Here is a 19053-nt window from a genome sequence, read left to right on the forward strand (position 1 = left end):
AACTTTAAATTATCATCCAAGAAATCATTACAAGCAGAATAGATTAATGTTAATAGCCAGGCCTCAAAATAAGCCGATATGGGATGACAATTCCTAAATTGCAATATTCATTTTACGAGATAAAACACAGTCATGTTGAATTCTAGTCATAGTTAATTGTTTTAATATTGCGAACTGAAAGAAGTACCCGGCAGTGGCCGGGATAGTCTGTTTCTATCCCTCAATCACCTATTCCATCTGCCCCACCCCACTTTCCCACTCCCCTCCCCTCTATCCCCAATCTTCCCACCTTCCCACTCGCCCCACATCTCCCCTTCTAATCCCTCACCAACATCTCCCTACCCCTTCCATCTCTTCCCCCCCTAACTTCCCCATCCTGCTTCCAGCCTCGAACAAACAGATATTTTAATTGAATACCGATTTCACTTTCCTTTCAAGAAGTCTAGGGACTCGGCCATCCATTTTCACTGATTTTTGGTGGGGGACTGGGTCATTGGGATTTACCCCCTCTGAAAAGACCAATATGCTTGACTCTGACCAGCCTATGTCCGTATCCTACCTAAGACGGTTGCCCTTGCAAAGTTAGGCGAGGCTAGCCCTAAGCGTCTGGCCTCCAACGACAGACAGATAGGCGTACAGTCTCTTATATAAATAGACGAGTGTGAGTGAAAGAGGCAGAGACCAAAGCTATTAAATACTTTCGAAATCTCTACTTCAAACTTTTTTCATTGCCACTATCCACATCGCGGCTGAGAACCTCCTCGCGGATATAGTTGACTAAATCCCCTCTATTCAATTACGCGAAACGGTATCAGAGTGTCGGGCGACGCATGAAATTCCATGTAACACTTCTGGCCTCATACTGAAAGGGTATTGCAACGTTTTATATGTTGTTTTTCATTTGTTTTTATTAACGTGAAAGTGAAAACTATGCACCGTATGGTGTCTGGTGACGTATATTCCACCGTATATTGGTTTACCCTGTTTTCCCTCGCTTTAGGGAGTCAGTCATGATCAAAGGTATATATTATAGGAAAAAAATTAATAAAGAACATACCTTTCATACCGTTGGAGGCTCATCAGCTCCGAGAAAGATGGTGCAGCTTCATCGATTTCGCAACCTAGCAGACACCAGCAGCACCGCCAGTGTAATCAGCAGCAGAAATTGCAGTAAAATAAGCAGCAGCAGCAGCACCACCATCACGAGAACCCCGTTACCACCAGAACCAACAGCAACACTACAATCAACCTCAGAAACACCTACCCGGTCAAAACTACATGGAACAGGGCCAACACCACTTTCAGAATCAGCAGCTGAACCATCAACACCACCAGATACAGCACCTGAACCATCCACACCAACAGATACAGCACCTGAACCATCCACACCAACAGATACAGCACCTGAACCATCAACACCACCAGATACAGCACCTCAACCATCAACACCAACAGATACAGCACCTCAACCATCAACACCAACAGATACAGCACCTCAACCATCCACACCAACAGATACAGCACCTGAACCATCAACACCACCAGATACAGCACCTGAACCATCAACACCACCAGATACAGCACCTCAACCATCAACACCACCAGATACAGCACCTCAACCATCAACACCAACAGATACAGCACCTGAACCATCCACACCAACAGATACAGCACCTGAACCATCAACACCACCAGATACAGCACCTGAACCATCCACACCACCAGATACAGCACCTGAACCATCCACACCACCAGATACAGCACCTCAACCATCAACACCACCAGATCCAGCAGCCGAACCATCCACACAACCACCACCATCATCATCACCTGTTCGAATTCCCAATCCTTCTCTGACACGGCTCTGCCATAAACACCTTCACTATCACCTCGTCCAACGAGCACCGGAACGGCACCGTCCCGAAAACATTTGATCGTCAATGGTTGTTGAGGCGCCGGGAAGGTCGCTGGTGACGCGGGGTGCACAGTGATGAGGGCTCTCAAGCGGTGTTGTCTTGCTCAGAACAGACTTCTACAGTTACGAGAGACTAGACAACATGCGTATTGGAACACGGCATGTGTGCCTACATTCGATGCTTCATTGAGCTTGAGCGAGAGACAGACAGACAGAGACATTGGAAAGACAAAACAGAAGTATAGGTCTATATGCAGGCGATGAGTCACAATAACGTGGCTAAAGTATGTTGACCAGACCACACACTAGAAGGTGAGGGGACGACGACGTTCCGGTCCGTCCTGGACCATTCTCAAGTCGAAACGTCGTCGTCCCTTCACCTTCTAGTGTGTGGTCTGGACAACAAGTATAGGTCTAATATTTGGTTTATGTTCTAGGGAAGTAGACATCTACTGACACTAGTGAGTAAGAAGTCACTATAGTGCCAGTAGTATTTCAAGTCTGGCGTTCACCGGAAAACTAGTTCAACTAAACCTGGTCCAGCTATTTTCAAACTGATTAGTGACGAACTTTTGAGTGGACAGAAATCAGGATGACATGTAGTGGGATTGCAGTTTGTTTCAGGAAATGATTGAAGAAGATTATGCCACCCAAAAGGTGGCACGGGCATGAATAGCCCGTAAATGGTGGCCCTTTTGAGCCAATATCAAGTATCAAGAACCGATACTGTAAATCTGGAGGTGCGACTGCACCCTGCGTGACGGGAGATGTCTCCCATGTTCAGTAAATGTGTAAGCGCCTAGCTTATAGATGCTGTCATCCCCAATTACCAGCAAGTTGGGCTCTTCAAACTATGCACAAGCCCTAATTACTCCTTAATGGTGTGCGTAATCTAAGAACTTCACAGAGTGCACACACAACTTCCTGACGAACAACCCATATTCTCTATTGCAATATAATTATGTTATAATTGTGAGAGGGCTTGCCCATCACTCTCATGCAAAGGGACTGCAATGAGCTCTTAATAGTCAACCTGTAACACTAACTTTCCCAACTCACGTCTAAAAATCTTTTCAAGCAATCTAAGTTATAACTGACCAACGTGTTGCTATACTTTATTGTAGGCCTCTGGGATTTGTTGGCTCAACAGACCGCTATGCTAACGTCACTACATTGGTTATCCCGAAAAAAGCGGGTTGAATTTATTCCCACAACTTGGATATGAAACAAAAACTAACCAACCAGTCCTGTGCTAAGAACTTTAGCAATTCAATGTCATTTCTTGCTTCAGGGTATCGTGAAAAGCCAAAGGCCAATACAACGCACATTCTTTACCGGCAGAGCTTTTGAATGTAAGAAAACATTTGGCCTGAAAAGCGCATAAATGGAATGAACTACTGAAAGTAGGTAGGGCCAACACCCTCTGAATTGTACCATACATGGACAGACAGAGTCCCGAGAGCTAAAGTTCAGGTATTTGGCACACGTAGGCGAGCGCACGCGCACACTGATGATCAATATGGTCAAATAAACACGTCAGAACACCAGTCGATTAATAGTTTCGATTAGAGTTTCCCAGAGGTGAAGCCGGTGCCTATTAACTCATGGCGAGTGCATTATGTGTAACACTCGCCTGCGAGCACTCACAAACTCAAGATTTCTTAATAAAGTACACAACATAACTGCAAGATAAATCAATAGTATAAACACAGGTGTGCGAGAATTGCCTTAGTCAAAGCATAACAAGGTCGCGAAATTCGAGAGTACACAATTCAGTATTCCACTTCCGTAGCATTATAATTGTTCTTTACGGTGACGAACGATCACAAAAATACACTCAAAACAGTAACGCAGACAGGAACAGACGAACTGCACACACACACACACACACACACACACACACACATGCAGATTACCAAGAGAAGAATGGTAAACCGTCAGGAAAACGCGAATTTCGTTTAAGTTTCAGAGCGGCGACAAGGAGGAGTCCTGATGACAACAATGTTTCCCGGGAGAGACGAGCATCGGTTCGGGTTCGTGTGGTCGGGGAACAGGATGCTCTCAACAAATATGTGTTGCAAGGAAACATGCTCCAACTCCCTGCTTTACACTGGAATCTATCCCAAGACCATTTGGCTGGGAACCGACTGCGCAGACCACCACGCAACTGGACTCTGGTTAATGGGCAAGTAAGTAATTATCAAAAGAAGGCACCAAACCGGGAAGGCTATGTAGCACCGTCAAATACGCAAAATAATCAGAGGGCGCTAAATATCACCAAGGATGCCAATACGAGAACAAAAACGCGGTTAATGGGCAAATTGCATTTAATACCTTTACGTAAATTATATACAAAATGTAAAGCCTAAAAAGAATATTTTTCCTTCAGTTTCTTGAAGTCGTGCATTAACGTCTTCATTTCTTAAGAAACTGGCCCCGAGGGCTCTGCTATTATGTTGCAGGAGTGGTACTATAACTCAAGTTAGGGCTATGGAGGAGTCGTTCGTGTACCCACCTGTATTTAGTGTCCAATGAGGGAAAGCAAAGTTTTCTTTTTAAAGAAAAAAGAACCTTGTGGACGTCGGAAGCCGAAGTGGGATCCATTAATTTTTTTCTTGGGTCCAACTGGGTCTTGTGCGAGCAAGTGTTTAGATCCGCGGTAATTGCTCTCGGGTGTTTAGAAGTAGGGGATGGAAGGGCGGGCTTTATCAAACAAGCCGTTGGCTGGGTTGAAGCGGGAGACTTAAAATGTCTGACTTCCAGTAGTCGCATGCTGAATGTTTACTAGGTTATCAAACAAGTTAATGGTATATACACGCCTCAAACCGTTCAGTATTCCCTTTCCATGCACTAATAAATGGTTAAGTGAAATGGCAGCAATCTTGGGGTGGGGGATGGGGAAAAGAGGGAGGAGAGAGAATAGGTAGTCATCAAGATTCCTCCACTATAACGGAAAATGGAGGATTATCTGTACATTAAGCCTGTGAAACGCTTAAGAGGCGATGCCTCAACCAAGGGTAACCCAGACAATTAGCACATTCAGGTACACTTTACACTGCACTGCCCTTCATAAAGTGTAGGGACAGTCTCCATTTATGCGAGACGAACCAAAGCATCTTTCCTCCAGCCTGAGAGACGTACAAGTGGCACAGAAACTAAAAATCACGAGATTAAATTTGGTGGAATCAGAGGCGTTAAAAGTTAGCTTATGCCTGTGCTAAGGAAAATATTTAGCAACGTAAAGATATACTCTTATATCAAGACCTTCCAGCGGAAGCAGTTTGGGCAAAGGTCACCAAGTTAACACGTCAATAATAGAAGTTACCAATTCTTAATATTTTTATTCAGTGCGCAACTAATTAATATACTTTAAAGTCTTAAGACTGTCTGAAACCATAGTAGCCTCCAGGGACGAGGACAGTGTCGGTGATGGTGCGGTAGTCGGTGAACGCTGTGCTCTTCGTGTTGATGTTGGTCCGCACCAGCGTTGTGGTGTACGACAGCCTGGGGAAGGAATTAGTTTTTAGATTTCATTTTTACTTAAATCCAGCCACTGCAATACATAATCTGCTTTTACTTACACCTGGGTGGCTGTGGTAGTGTAGGTAGTCTGCACGATGATATATGAAGTGTGGGCGATGGTCACGTAGTCTAAAGACCTTTCAGTCACAATCCTGAAGTCTGACTGCACGTGTGTGACTGTTAGTGTTGAAGTTTTGTAGAGTACCGTTGTCTGGAGGGCGACACGGTCATCCACGGGTGTCTGCAGCACCTGTGTAAAATTATATTTAGTGACTAAGATCATCCCTCTTCCTCCCCCTCCCACACTTCGTTATGCCAATATACCCAAATACTTACCCCGCGTGTTCCAGTGGTGACAGTCTGGACGGTGAGGGAAGTGAGGGTGACAGCCACGCTCTGGAAAGCTTGGTCAGTGAGGGTGACGAAGCGGTCGACGGTGACAAGCTGGGTGACAGTGGGGTGGAAGACTGCGTCCACCCTGGTGACCTGAGGGCTGCCATACCTTGGACCAGCGTAAGATGCCGGTCCGCTACTGCTGCCCGCGGTGACGCGCGGTCCGCTGCCAGCTTGACCGAAAGTACCAGATGGACCGCCACCGCTGACTTTGCCGACATTAATACCCACTTGACCACTGCCTAGTACAGCGCCTCGAACTGTACTATCGCCGCTGCTGGTACCGCCTTGTTGACCAGAAGGACTGGTACTACCAGCACTTGTCCCTCTACCACGTATGTCCGAGAGGATGCCCGATTCTGCATAACTGGAGCCAGGCTGAAGTTTAGACGTGTCGATGAGGAGAGAAAATAAATTTAAACTTAAAATCTCAATGAAATGCGATATCAGTACAAGGCGTGGGTCATTATTTTACAAAGCTTGTTAATTAAAAACCTAAAGTCTTAGTTTTAAAGGTTAAGTATTTTAACGGAAAAAACTGAAGACATTTAAGCGTCATTAGTAGATTAAAATGTTACCATCGGCATGCTTAATTAGGAAAGTTTAGTCAAGGTTTGACTTATACCTAGGAAGTTTGTTGTGGTACTCTTAAACGGTTTAAAAGTATACCTAAAAAGGAAGTCTCGCCAGTGCAGCAACCGTAGGAAGAGCAACTTAGCCGCGCGTCTACATGGTTGATACTTTATTTACCCTTCTGAACCTACTATCAGACTTAAACAGGCCTGTAGATTTACGTATTTTAGCGTTCGCGATGCTGTAGCGTTTATCGAGACTGATAAAATTTAATGTTTAAAAGACGTTCTTTTTTTTAGAACTTTCTACGATGTCAAAACTATAACTAGGGTATGTCTGACAAAAGTTATGGTGCCAAGACAGATTTAACTGTTCGCAGTACAACTGAAGTGTTTAGATTTATCGAAAAAATACGGTCTGTGGGAGTCAGATTATCCTTCACCAAGTAGGAATGTGATTTTATAATAAATATTTAAGCTTTAAACAGCTTTAAAACAACGCTACAAGCCAAGAGTTTCAGACTATTTGAACAAGCTTAAATCAAACTTATACGCAAGATATTTAAAAGCATATGGAAAAAACCTATTCCACTTTCCATACTAAATTATGAATCTTCGGCCTAGTTGTATTACCGCAGAGTATAAATACTTAGGTTAACAAGCTAGAAGAGTTCACCGTTTTAGCACTTTAAATAGCATCCGAGCATTTTACATGAAACTTTTTAGGCCAGTTAGATAACACTAATGCAAAGCGTTTATGATAACATGCATTCAAGAGCCATCTTCAGTTATTATAGATTTACGTAAAAGTTTGAGTATACAAGCCAAAACATTTAAGATTACTAGATTTTTAGATTAGCAATTATACGTAAAAATAAAGCCACTATACTTTCACTTTATGATTGGTCTATATTACAACAGTAAGCCTTCAGGAACTTACCACGGAAGGTTGGGCAATAACCAGTACTTGCGATACAGCAACAAGTGTCCAGAGAACGGAAGCCATTGAAACAGACATCTGAAATTCATTTGACTTACATCACAAAACCCTATATCAAGTTTTATCATTATAAAATAACTAATTAATTGGCACCTTAACATTAAAAACCAACTACCAAAAACTTAACATAACGTTGACCAGTCTTAACATTATCAATCTTAACATTATCAATCTTAACATTATCAAATTAACAAACCTTCATTAGAAGAGACAAGTGCTGACAGTAGAGATGGAACGTCAGGAATGATCACAATACTAAGGTCGGCCCCCTCATTGACATCGCCACCCCATTCCCCCTCCTCCAACCCCCCTCACAAATATAAAACATCTGTGGACTAGCGTTTGGTTATAAGAAGGATTGGAAAGCTCCTTAGAAAACGTCAGATACCTCATTAACAGCGCCATCTATTGATGGAACACGTCACATACGAGCAAAAAGTAGCCATAATATTGTTTATCTGCTTCTCAATTATGTTATATGAAATAATTGTATAGATAACTTCCCTAATTTCAATGTTTACAAATTATTTCACGGTATTTGGGCTACTATTTAAATACAAATATTAAAGAAATGCAAGTTTATAATGGCTTGAACAAATCAGATTAGAAGCCCCGCGGCACTGACCTAAGCTTTCTAAACGATGGGTCATAGACAGAAATGTTTGCATTTTGTTAATATTTCTCATTATGACACTAATGAGGCGAAACTTGAATTTTTGTTTCCCACTGAGACCGTATATAGACACGATTATTCAAGCTTTCGCTTGGTAGAAATTTATGGATGAAATGAAAATGGGCACATATCCGTGTTTTACGTTAAATTTAAGAGAGCTTGTAATTGATTATTCGTATACACACACACATATATATATACAATATAGAACAATAAGAACCTAGCGGCCGAACCTAGGCCGCTAGGATAGCGGCCTAGGTTGCTATCTAGCCACTAGACTGTTATAAAACTTCATCTTGTTTCAGTTTTACTGTTAAATGCGTTACTATTGAAACTCTTGATATTTTCTAAGAATAGAAATAAGGTAAATAAAACGATGTGATTACTTCTCTTATTTGGATATGTTTACGATAATAAAATAATTGTATCTGCTCTCTTATTATCTGATATGGTAGTATTATTTACACAGAGAAATACCCATGTGATATATCAAAGATAAAATTCACTAGAGTAATGCTGGGCCTCAGCTTTGGCGTACATAATTTCCCCCAATTGATTTATTATTATTTGTATTGTTATGAAGTTTAATTTTTCCCAAGTGCGACTTAATTATCGTTTAGAAATATGAATATAGGCCAACAATGCTAATATATATTCATGTAGGCCTTCCGTGTTAATGTTTTTATATGCATATAGGTCTATTGTGTTAGAATTTTTCATAATTAGAGATAAAACGAAAGGCAATCTTCAAATCATTAATAATATTGTAAATAATAAAAAACGTGAAAGACATTCAGAAAAGGGAAATGAATATTATTTTAATTTTATTACCGGAATAATGTGCGATTTGGAAATCAATTTTGTTTTCCTTTTTATTTCAACTCTTTGAACCTTCGTGGCTCTTTTCTACGTTAGAAAAGCGTAGTAAGAAGCGTTAATGACAAGTTCAGGCTGTTATTGTTGTTTTAGATTCAGCTACTCGGAACAAAATGTTGTAAGCAGCTATGGTGAACCCGTAGTGGACTTACCTGGTACAGGAGCGCGGTTGCAACTTCCACGTTTAGGCAATAGATGGCGCTGTTATAGTGGTAGTGATAACTTTTCTGGGTTGAGCTTTCTAGCTTTCTCGTTAAGACTCTGGTGGAATGTTAACGAGGTGGCCGACTGTCCCTACGTTGGCAGTCAAGTGTCTGTGGTCAACAGCTGAACAAGTTTCTTGAGTAGACGATCATTAAACATCTATGGTATGGTTGGAATTAGTTTTTTCTATTGCATTTGTGGGTACATCTAGATTTGTTTAAGGAAATATTTATAGGTGTTGAAGGTTGGATATTAGTTTTTTTGGCTTCAGAAATTTTACTGAATATCTCGGTGTCGGGGGGAGGGGGTGTGTATGATGGTTAATGTTGTGGGTTGGGCGACTCCTGCCTTGTATTTAGCGTTTTAACTTTAATGTTTAGTGGTTTCCATTTGCCAAACTAGTTAAACTGGCTGTTGGATATTAATAAAACGGTCAAAGGAATGCTGTGGTAAAACTAAACCATTACAGTAGGTAGTTACTACCTGGTACACATAAAATTTTTAAACTTTCAACTAAACTCTGTAAATTTCTTTTTACAGATGGCGTTATTCACCATCTTCCTCCTCGGCTGCATTGCTCAGGTAAACTTTAAAATTATTTGTCCCATAGATTCTCTACCTCCTTAATACTGTAATAATGCTAAATTAACTACCCCAGGTGATAAAGGGTCAGGCCTACCAACCATACGGAACCCATGTACCTCTGCCAGTTGTCACGCCCACTACCTCCACCGTCACAGTTCAGGTTGGTAACTCTAGCATTGTATACATATAAACTGGTTTCTGTAAAAAATCTTGCTAATTTTGTATAAACGTTTCAGACAACCCTGACCCACACTCTGCGGGAGACGACGACCTCTGACGTGTGGGTTACAGAGCAGACGGCGATCACCCTGACAGTCACCCAGACAACCACCCAATGGGACTTTGTTCCCCAGTATCCACAGACGGTGACCTCTGTGATAAGGGTCACCTCCACACCGGTAGTGGTTGAGACGGCTACGGTGGGGGTCAACCCAGTGAGCACAATGGTGTCCATCTACAGTCAGTTCGTCACCACCACAGATACTGTTAAATACTGGCAGACTATAACCCACGTCGCTGTCACTCACGAGGTAACTAATGAGTTAACTTCAAGTAATTGGGGAAGCCGACTTAAAACTTCCTTAAACCTAATTGCTTGTTTTATATTTACAGATCCAGACGGTGCCTGTGGTGACTACACAAGAGCTCTTTCAAGAGATAGTAACTACAGTCACCCAGATAGTAACCACTACAGTTACCTCAACCACTGCAAGATACTACGCTTAAAACGGCTTTTGACTACTCCTCCCTCGCTTAATGACTCGTTATCACAAAGTACTATAGATTGTAATGTCAAATAAAAGGTATACTCGGTAATGTTGGTTTTGGAACTAAAACCTAAGATGTATGATGGCTTTGGCTTGCATTATTCCCCCAATTTAACTCTTAGTTTGTAAGAATCTGATGCCGATTAGAATCCACAAGCTTCCCTTCAGTTTTTAAGTGAACACGGGGGTTATCTAGTCTACGAGGACCTAGAGTTTTTACTTCAAATGTGGGGCTGTGGACTATTGAACAAATAAATTGAGGGAAGTGTGTATCATGGCGTATAAGAGTCGACACACTTGGGGCTCGCCTCACTACGAACCACAAGATACATAGATAATTCAATGTCATAAATAGGGGAGCGAGAGCTCTGAGTCGTCTCGGTGGATTGGAAAGGCCGCCCTTGAAAATGGTTGGGCCATAGCTCAAATACCTATTCGCTAAATTTGAGGGTTTTACATGGACCTTAACGCTAATAAATGGCTTTATTCACTAGTCCAGCTTTGTGTGCAACGTTTAGGTTTTGCTTACACTGCCTCCCTGCACTCTTATAGGTTGTAGGACTTAAGTAAAGACATTAACGGCGATGGGGGAATACTTCCTCTCCCCCCCCCCCTCCCTGTTTTGGACAGACTGAAGGTGCTAGATAATTAGCTAAATCTGGCAGAGCTTATTTAAACAAACTATCTAGGAACTAATTGTTAGCTTTACATTCGAGAAGAGCTTCAGTTTAAATACCTAGACTTGCACACCAGGTTCTCGTTGGAAAATATCCCAAATGTCACTAGATGTTTATCAAGATTAGTAACTTAAATCTTTTAGTAATAAGTGAAGCTATTTTGAAGCGAGTGGTAGGCTTAAAATTTCATTTAGTGTACCAGTTTTAGAAAATCTTCCTGCTGGCTGAATCGCGAAACTGCCTCTTGACTGCTAGTGTCAAATCCAAAATTTTAATCCTTCACACTGGTAGAAACCTCAAGACTAATGGTATACGCTATTGTTGGCTCAAGTTAGAAATCCGTAGTCTTCCAATTACATATTTGATTTCGAATATTGCGTTTTATCTAACGCCTCCGTATTTACAAAAGCAGACTGTCAAAAGTAATTATCAAAAAGCACCAAACCGGGAAGGCTATGTAGCACCAAATGCGCAAAATAATCAGAGGGCGCTAAATATCACCAAGGACGCCAATAAGAGAAAAACGCATAAGGCGAACGATATCGAAAGGGACTGTCAAAACTTAAGCTCTTGAAAGGCTCAAACTTCGGTGTGAGACCACTGGCCGGATACAGCAGTGCGCGCGCGGAACGGTGTAGACACTAATTAGGGAGATTCTTATTCAAATAAGGGGGAATGATCCATTTCATATTAGCGACTTTCACTCAAACCCAAATTAAACACTAAACCAACAGTAATGTACTTTCCACAAATAAAGTATAAAGGCTGTAGATTAACAGGGATGTTCACATTTAAGAATTTCATTATTTGTCGAAGAACTGAACAAACTTTACATCCAATAAACACATCTCTGGTATTCGCGGATGCAACTAGTTTCCATCGTCTGAAAGAACTTCGTGAACAATTCTCTGCAAACATTTATGGAACATGTATTTGTTTCACAATCTATTACTCCGCTAGCGAGAGCAAAGTTTTATGATCTGCCAGTATTTAACAGTATCTGGTGGTGACCCAACTGTACAGACACCATTGTGCTCACTGGTTTTACCTCCACCGTCACGGCCATTACCAGAGTGGAAGCGTCCCCTTTTCATAGGTCAGCTGCTGGTAACAAAGTCCCATTAGGTGGTTGCCTGGGCGACGGCAGTAGTCAGAACCCCCCCCATAAGTCAGAGGTCTTCGTCTCTTGCAGTGTTAGGTATCAGTGTAGTCTAGACGTCTGCCCCCACTTACACACATGGCGGTGGCTTAAGCAGAACGTTTATAAACTTCTTATATTGCCACGGGATCTGTCTCGCCTAGACAAAAATATAAACTTTCTCCATATGGCTTAATTTGACAACTGACTTCAGATCACCTTTAGACAATTGCGTAAAGAAACAAAGGTTCAGAGATATTAGTCTGGTATAGACATAGGAAAAATACCAAGGACTAAGTTCACATTTTATTGCCTGTATACAAAGTAAATATTACTCAATGCCAATTTTTTTCAAATTCAATACGTTAATACACTAGAACTGTCTATGACCATAGTAGCCTCCAGGGACGAGGACCGTGTCGGTGATGGTGCGGTAGTCTGTGAACGCTGTGCTCTTCGTGTTGATGTTGGTCCGCACCAGCGTTGTTGTGTACGACAACCTGGGGAGGAAAAGAAATTACATTAACCTCAGTTAAACGAAGCAAGCAATTAAGATTAACGGCAGTACAAGTACTTACACTTGGGTGGCTGTGGTGGTGTAGGTAGTCTGCACGATGATGTATGAAGTGTGGGTGATGGTCACGTAGTCTAAAGACCTTTCAGTCACAATCCTGAAGTCTGACTGCACGTGTGTGACTGTTAGTGTCGAAGTTTTGTAGAGTACCGTTGTCTGGAGGGCGACGCGGTCATCCACGGGCGTCTGCAGCACCTGTGTAATATATTTAGTTTCTGTAACAATCATCCTTCCACACCCACACTCTCATGGTTACCCCAATTTAACCAAATACTTACCCCGCGTGTTCCTGTGGTGACAGTCTGGACGGTGAGGGAAGTGAGGGTGACAGCCACGCTCTGGAAAGCTTGGTCAGTCAGGGTGACGAAGCGGTCGACGGTGACAAGCTGGGTGACAGTGGGGTGGAAGACTGCGTCCACCCTGCTGACCTGAGGGCTGCCATACCTTGGACCAGCGTAAGATGCCGGACCGCTACTGCTGCCCGCGGTGACGCGCGGTCCGCTGCCAGCTTGACCAAAACTACCAGAAGGACCGCTGCCAACCTGACTAGCGCTCCCAGCTGGACCACCGCCGATGATTTGGCCGAGGTTAAGGCCAAGTCCTTTGCCACTGGCAGCGCCGAAGCCAGCACCTGGACTACTGCCGACACCTGGGCCGGAACCTGCTGCTGGACCGCTGCCTTGCTGACCTGAGAGAGAGCCGGCACTGCCTGCTGTTCCCGTACCTCTAGTAGTAGGACTACCGTAACCAGAGCCAGGCTGTCATTTAAACAGTTATAGCATTAAAATCTGTTTACCACTAAAGTTTGAGATACCTACGAGGCACCAATTAAAGTATTACATAAAACTGTGAAACAGTGATCGAGTCTGAACATCTATGCAAGTTAACAGACTTTCAAACAAATTCAGAATACGTTCATAATTATTAGATTTCCTTTCACACCAAGTGGAGTGATAGTTAGTGGGGAAAAGGGGTAATATCTAGTAAAAAAAATTTAGTTCCTACGAATTGGAAGGGAATCCGCGAAGTTATTACGACTATAGCACTTTTGAAAGTGCTTCAGGTCAAGGATTTGGGATGGGGAAGGAATGGTGCCTAAGCACCGACAGTTTAACGCCGGCCCGTGTTGAACTTTTATATAGAGACCTGCGGGGTACTGTCCAGCCCAAATGGTGGGGCTTAAGAATCTCGGTTCACCGGATCTTTAGACCATGACATCTAATGCACTAAAATTAGAGTTACCGGGATAGGATAACTTAAAAATTTAGTGGTTAATGCTTTATATACAACTTTTACAAGTCATAAATAAACCCTTTTATTCAGTCTGATTTTAATATTCAAGTAATTATCCGGATTTATAATCTTTAATCTTGGGGGGGGGGGGGGGGGGAAATTACCTAAATTTACTAATCACGCTCCAGACAAAAAAAAAATATCCTGGTAAACACCAAGTTAAGAAGAAAAGTCAAGAACTCACAGTTGCAAGTTGAGCTATGACCAGCACCTGGGACACGGCCAGAAGGGCGAAGAAGAGAGACATGGCGACGTTTAGAGGCATCTGGGAAGCGATTCTGAGGAAAACAATTTTAAAATCACATTACTAGTCATAATAAACTTCTCAACCCTATCATTAAACTAAACACTTAACACACACGCACTGATAATAAAACTGAATTCTACAATACATTTAAAACCATATAACTTCATGTCATAAATACCGTGAATCCCACTTCAAGTAGTGTAAGCTGTGGTGGCAGCAACTGTAATGATAAAGGGAAGAAACGGGGTCCCCCTCGTGGCCTTCTCAACACAAAATAAATACACATACCAACGGGAGACTAGGGAAGAAGGATAGGAAAGTTCCTATAAGATATAACCATGTACTCTAACCCAACGCTCGCCCAACCTCGCACCTCGTTATTTATCTTTTCTATGTTACCATTTGATAACCTCCGCTGGTTTCTGATGGCAATGTGGCGACGTGTTTAAATGAGCTCAGTATGAGCATTTCTCAAGTAACGGGTAGTTTATGATTTAGTCTACAAGTTCATGACAGTCTAGCCAATGTTTACCTGCACATTAACCGCCCAGAATCTCTAGGTTTAAGCTACGCACATTTCAACTACGCTTTAAGACAAATTTACAGATTACAGCACGTGAGCTTGTAAGTTTTACTAATCAGAGACCGAATTTTGAAGCAGAGTAGTCTTATCACTAAAGAATGCACGTGTAGATTGAAATTTTAACCCGAGAGCGGCAATCAGGGCAACCACCAATGATTGCCTTTATTCCCCCCCCCCCCCCTCCTTTCCCAAGATTGACATTTTTCCCTCCAATACTTCACTTGTTAGGTTCCAAACATTGCTTGCAGAAAAGAACATTTATTGTCAAGTCTCATTGAAAAACCATTAGATCAAGTGAATCATTATTACAAAGAATATAGTTCGTAGATAATTAAGGGCCATAGTCTCGAGTCATTAAGCATAGTATCTGGCCGTGGTGGAGGTAACCGTAGTGGTTACTATCTGGGTGACCGTAGTTACTATCTCTTGATAAAGCTCCTGTGTGGTTACCACCGGAACAGTCTGGATCTGCAAAGGGAGAGACTTAATAATTTATGCTTATTAACTAGGAAAACTTTAGAATATGTTTCCAGTCACACACAGATCACACTAACGTGATGCATCAAATGAACAGCCTTGTGGATGTTATGTTTTCAGTCATTAGTTACCTCGTGAGTGACAGCGACGTGGGTTATAGTCTGCCAGTATTTAACAGTATCTGTGGTGGTGACGAACTGACTGTAGATGGACACCATTGTGCTCACTGGGTTGACCCCCACCGTAGCCGTCTCAACCACTACCGGTGTGGAGGTGACCCTTATCACAGAGGTCACCGTCTGTGGATACTGGGGAACAAAGTCCCATTGGGTGGTTGTCTGGGTAACTGTCAGGGTGATCGCCGTCTGCTCTGTAACCCACACGTCAGAGGTCGTCGTCTCTCGCAGAGTGTGGGTCAGAGTTGTCTGCAAATATGCATGCATAATCAAGATACCGTAGAAACAGCCATGACTAGAAAATAAAATTATCGACAGTTACCAACCTGAACGGTGACTGTAGAGGTTGTTGGGGTAACTACTGGCAAAGGCGCGTGGGTTCCGTAAGGTTGGTACGCCTGGCCTTTGGTCTGTCAAGAGATTAATGTGTAGTTAAAGAGAACCAAGTTACCTTTGAATATTTAAGCAGTGAAATTAAAACTTCCGTACCTGAGCGATGCAGTAGAGGAAAAGTAGAGCAAGCACCGCCATCTGTAAAAACATTAAGACCAAACTTAATTCAGGTTTGGTAGATATTCTAAATGTTTCTAATTCTAAAATCAGTAGACTAAAAGATTAATTGCAGACTGTAAGAAGCGTTTCTTTTAGTCCTCATAAATTTACGTAATTTTTCCGATAACCATTTTCTTTCAACGAATCTAAAGTTATAAAATTTACACAAATTTTATGGAATTAGCCGAACATTAGAAACATTAACGAAGTCTGAATGCTAGGGTAGTTCCATCTACCTTCCAAGGATGAGGGGGGGGGGGGGGGAGGGCCGCTATCTACGAAGTTAAAATGCATTACATTCGCTTCAAAATGTAAATTCTACAGACTACCCCTACCCCCCCCCCCCGGCACATACAACAATAGCCAATTTTACTAGTAAAATTAACCGATAGAATTGGCATCTAGTATCGTTGGGAAGTAGTTTCGTTATACTGGTTGCCAGTTATCCATTACTATACCGAGGGTGTTAGTGCTCGTTAATTACCATCGTCAGTTAGCATTGAGAACTAATTTTGCATTAGTAATCAAGTAAGTAAAGCATCTGTAGCTGCCTTTGACTATATAGGTATGAAGCAAAGAGTGAACAGTTTAAGAGTGACGCAACGGTCTTACATCTAAAGTCGTTACCAAGGTAAAGTTCTTTGAAAAACCAAAGGATAATTTAAGATTTAATTCAAGCATAGCTAGCTGCTATAAAAAAAAGTTAAGCTTTTAAAAACAAAGTGGGCATCAGCAAGTCCTTCCTTTACACCGAAAAGGAAGTTTACTGTAGTAACGAGAAGGCAGGAATAAATTAAAGATTTCATAGATTTAAGTTAACTAAAACCAAGTAAATTCTCATTTGGAGACAATTATAAAACTAGTTAAAAATTTGAAATTCTTGAAATAATAATTTATCAACGTCTTGAAATTTAAATTAAAGTTTAAAAAAAATAAAAAACCCTAAAGCTATTTTGTAATTTATCTTTAAACCCGATACGCTTTGCGAAATTTAAAGTTCAGCTTTTTGTAACGCCATTTCAACACTATCCTCAAAGACAAACTCAGCAACTGCTTTCTACACTACAAATGATAAATTCTTAAAACTAATATTACAAACAAACCCTTAGTAAAATTTACCATAAAAAAGCACATCTCTCGTATATAACAAAATGATTATCAATAACAAACCTTAAACGCAACACTCCAGGTAGGTTGATACTATGCAAACCACGTGTTAGTGAATGCCAGGTGACTGACAGCCGGCCACCTCGTTAACTTCCCACCAGCGACTGTATAAAAGAAAGGTAGAAAGCGCTTCTGAAAACCTGCCAATACCGCCATAATAGCGCCATCTATTGACTGAACAGTCAGCTATGCTTCGAGTGCCGGAAAAAACAAAAAATTGGGGTGAAGATTCGCGGAGCTTAAATTTGCATTCATTTTATGATTTTCAATACATCGAACGTTTTCTGTATTTTATATAAAAACAAACATTGATTTTCATTGCAATCTTTCCCTTTCATTACTTATTATTTACCAAGAATATATTAATGCACAACTATATTCTACCCACTTCAAGACTCCGCTCCAATATAGAAGCATCAAGAAATATGGGCCAATAAAAATAGACCTTCTGCAGTCACCTACCTTTAATACCCATTGTTTCGTGTTCTGTCTTGTGTAAAAAGTTTATTTTCACCTCATCCAAAACTATTGTAACATATCACCTCACCCAAATGTAGGTATAAAAAACTCGAAGATGTTTAAGCTCTATTCAGTTAAAGTTGTGTGTGTGTGTGTGTAAACTAAAGTCTTTGAAAATGTAATAAGTTTTACGAAACGCGCTCAAGTGTCGCGTCAAACTAGAAATAAAAATGAATTTTGGAGAATTGATTTTTGAATTACCATCAACAGTGAAAAGAAACGTAAGAAAGATCGAGAAAATTCGTGTTAGAATTATTAATCTTACTTTTTCAGTCATATTTAAAAATATATGTCTACAGGAAAGACTGCTACCAAAATATACTAATATATATATATATATATATATATATATATATATATATATATATATATATATATATATATATATATATATATATATATATATATATATATATATATATATATATATATATATATATATATATATATATATATATACATTGTTTAGTGGTTTACATTGTTCTTGTCTAGAGAAAATTCTGTGAATGAGCACCAATATATACACCTCGTTGTATATATCTTCTGTCCATTTGCCTTTAATTTTGAATGTATATTCTATACAAATAAAAATGTTACATTTAAAACTTTATTATAAAAATTCAACAAAGATATGCTCGGCTGTATACGACCCATATATTTTAAACGATAAAAAAACAGGAATAATTATGTCTGTATATACGCCCTCAACTTCGGAATTAAAATAAGCTGTGAGAATATTCCTATGTGCAGTATAATAATATATTCATTGAGAGTAAAATACAACAACAAATTTTGAATAATGATAAACGCTACAATTTTTTTTTTTCGAAATACTAAAATTTCTGCCGGATGTGAAGGGCCATTTAGAAAGGCTGAGGTCAGATCGGTCACGCTTGTAATTTGAATTATTTTATGTATTATGAATTCATATTTTATATAAATATGTACATTTATATTGTTGCCTAAATATGGTAAAATGATTTAAAGACATTGTAATTAGTGCAGTTATCTGCATATCCTTTTAACGTTGTTAAAGATTCGCTACCTGGAATAAAGTTCCAAGTAGCACGGGCTATGGTGAGCCCGTAGTCCTTTTAACACGGCAGGACATTAAGAAACAGAGATCTTAAACAACGATCAAAG

The 19053-nt window shown here is 40.8% G+C and overlaps 5 protein-coding genes across 5 annotated transcripts; 2 read left to right on the forward strand and 3 right to left on the reverse strand.

Moving 5' to 3' along the window:
- Positions 1 to 1094: 1094 nt before the first annotated feature.
- On the forward strand, positions 1095 to 1934 carry LOC123766294 (uncharacterized). Its single transcript, XM_045755365.2, has one exon. The coding sequence runs from the start codon at positions 1095 to 1097 to the stop codon at positions 1932 to 1934; it is 840 nt and encodes a 279-aa protein (XP_045611321.2).
- Positions 1935 to 5241: 3307 nt separating this feature from the next.
- LOC138362706 (uncharacterized) lies at positions 5242 to 7701 on the reverse strand. The gene is made up of 5 exons (XM_069321194.1): positions 7599 to 7701; positions 7343 to 7420; positions 5774 to 6208; positions 5497 to 5687; positions 5242 to 5419 (listed from the first exon to the last, which is right to left on the reverse strand). The coding sequence occupies exons 1-5, from the start codon at positions 7602 to 7604 to the stop codon at positions 5293 to 5295; spliced, it is 837 nt and encodes a 278-aa protein (XP_069177295.1). The 5' UTR covers positions 7605 to 7701; the 3' UTR covers positions 5242 to 5292.
- Positions 7702 to 9204: 1503 nt separating this feature from the next.
- On the forward strand, positions 9205 to 10556 carry LOC123766204 (hepatitis A virus cellular receptor 1-like). The gene is made up of 5 exons (XM_045755173.2): positions 9205 to 9319; positions 9696 to 9737; positions 9814 to 9900; positions 9977 to 10270; positions 10353 to 10556. Exons 1-5 carry the CDS (start codon positions 9317 to 9319, stop codon positions 10464 to 10466), a joined length of 540 nt encoding a protein of 179 aa, XP_045611129.2. The 5' UTR covers positions 9205 to 9316; the 3' UTR covers positions 10467 to 10556.
- Positions 10557 to 12615: 2059 nt separating this feature from the next.
- On the reverse strand, positions 12616 to 14665 carry LOC123766203 (uncharacterized). The gene is made up of 5 exons (XM_069321193.1): positions 14615 to 14665; positions 14374 to 14454; positions 13175 to 13654; positions 12901 to 13091; positions 12616 to 12822 (listed from the first exon to the last, which is right to left on the reverse strand). The coding sequence occupies exons 2-5, from the start codon at positions 14452 to 14454 to the stop codon at positions 12696 to 12698; spliced, it is 879 nt and encodes a 292-aa protein (XP_069177294.1). The 5' UTR covers positions 14615 to 14665; the 3' UTR covers positions 12616 to 12695.
- A 596-nt stretch (positions 14666 to 15261) lies between these two features.
- LOC123766334 (hepatitis A virus cellular receptor 1-like) lies at positions 15262 to 17510 on the reverse strand. Its single transcript, XM_045755404.2, has 5 exons — positions 17395 to 17510; positions 16162 to 16203; positions 15999 to 16082; positions 15628 to 15921; positions 15262 to 15487 (listed from the first exon to the last, which is right to left on the reverse strand). Exons 2-5 carry the CDS (start codon positions 16201 to 16203, stop codon positions 15374 to 15376), a joined length of 534 nt encoding a protein of 177 aa, XP_045611360.2. The 5' UTR covers positions 17395 to 17510; the 3' UTR covers positions 15262 to 15373.
- Between the last annotated feature and the right edge of the window lie 1543 nt (positions 17511 to 19053).

Source organism: Procambarus clarkii, chromosome 9, assembly GCF_040958095.1.
Source record: "Procambarus clarkii isolate CNS0578487 chromosome 9, FALCON_Pclarkii_2.0, whole genome shotgun sequence".
NCBI classification, from domain to species: domain Eukaryota; kingdom Metazoa; phylum Arthropoda; class Malacostraca; order Decapoda; family Cambaridae; genus Procambarus; species Procambarus clarkii.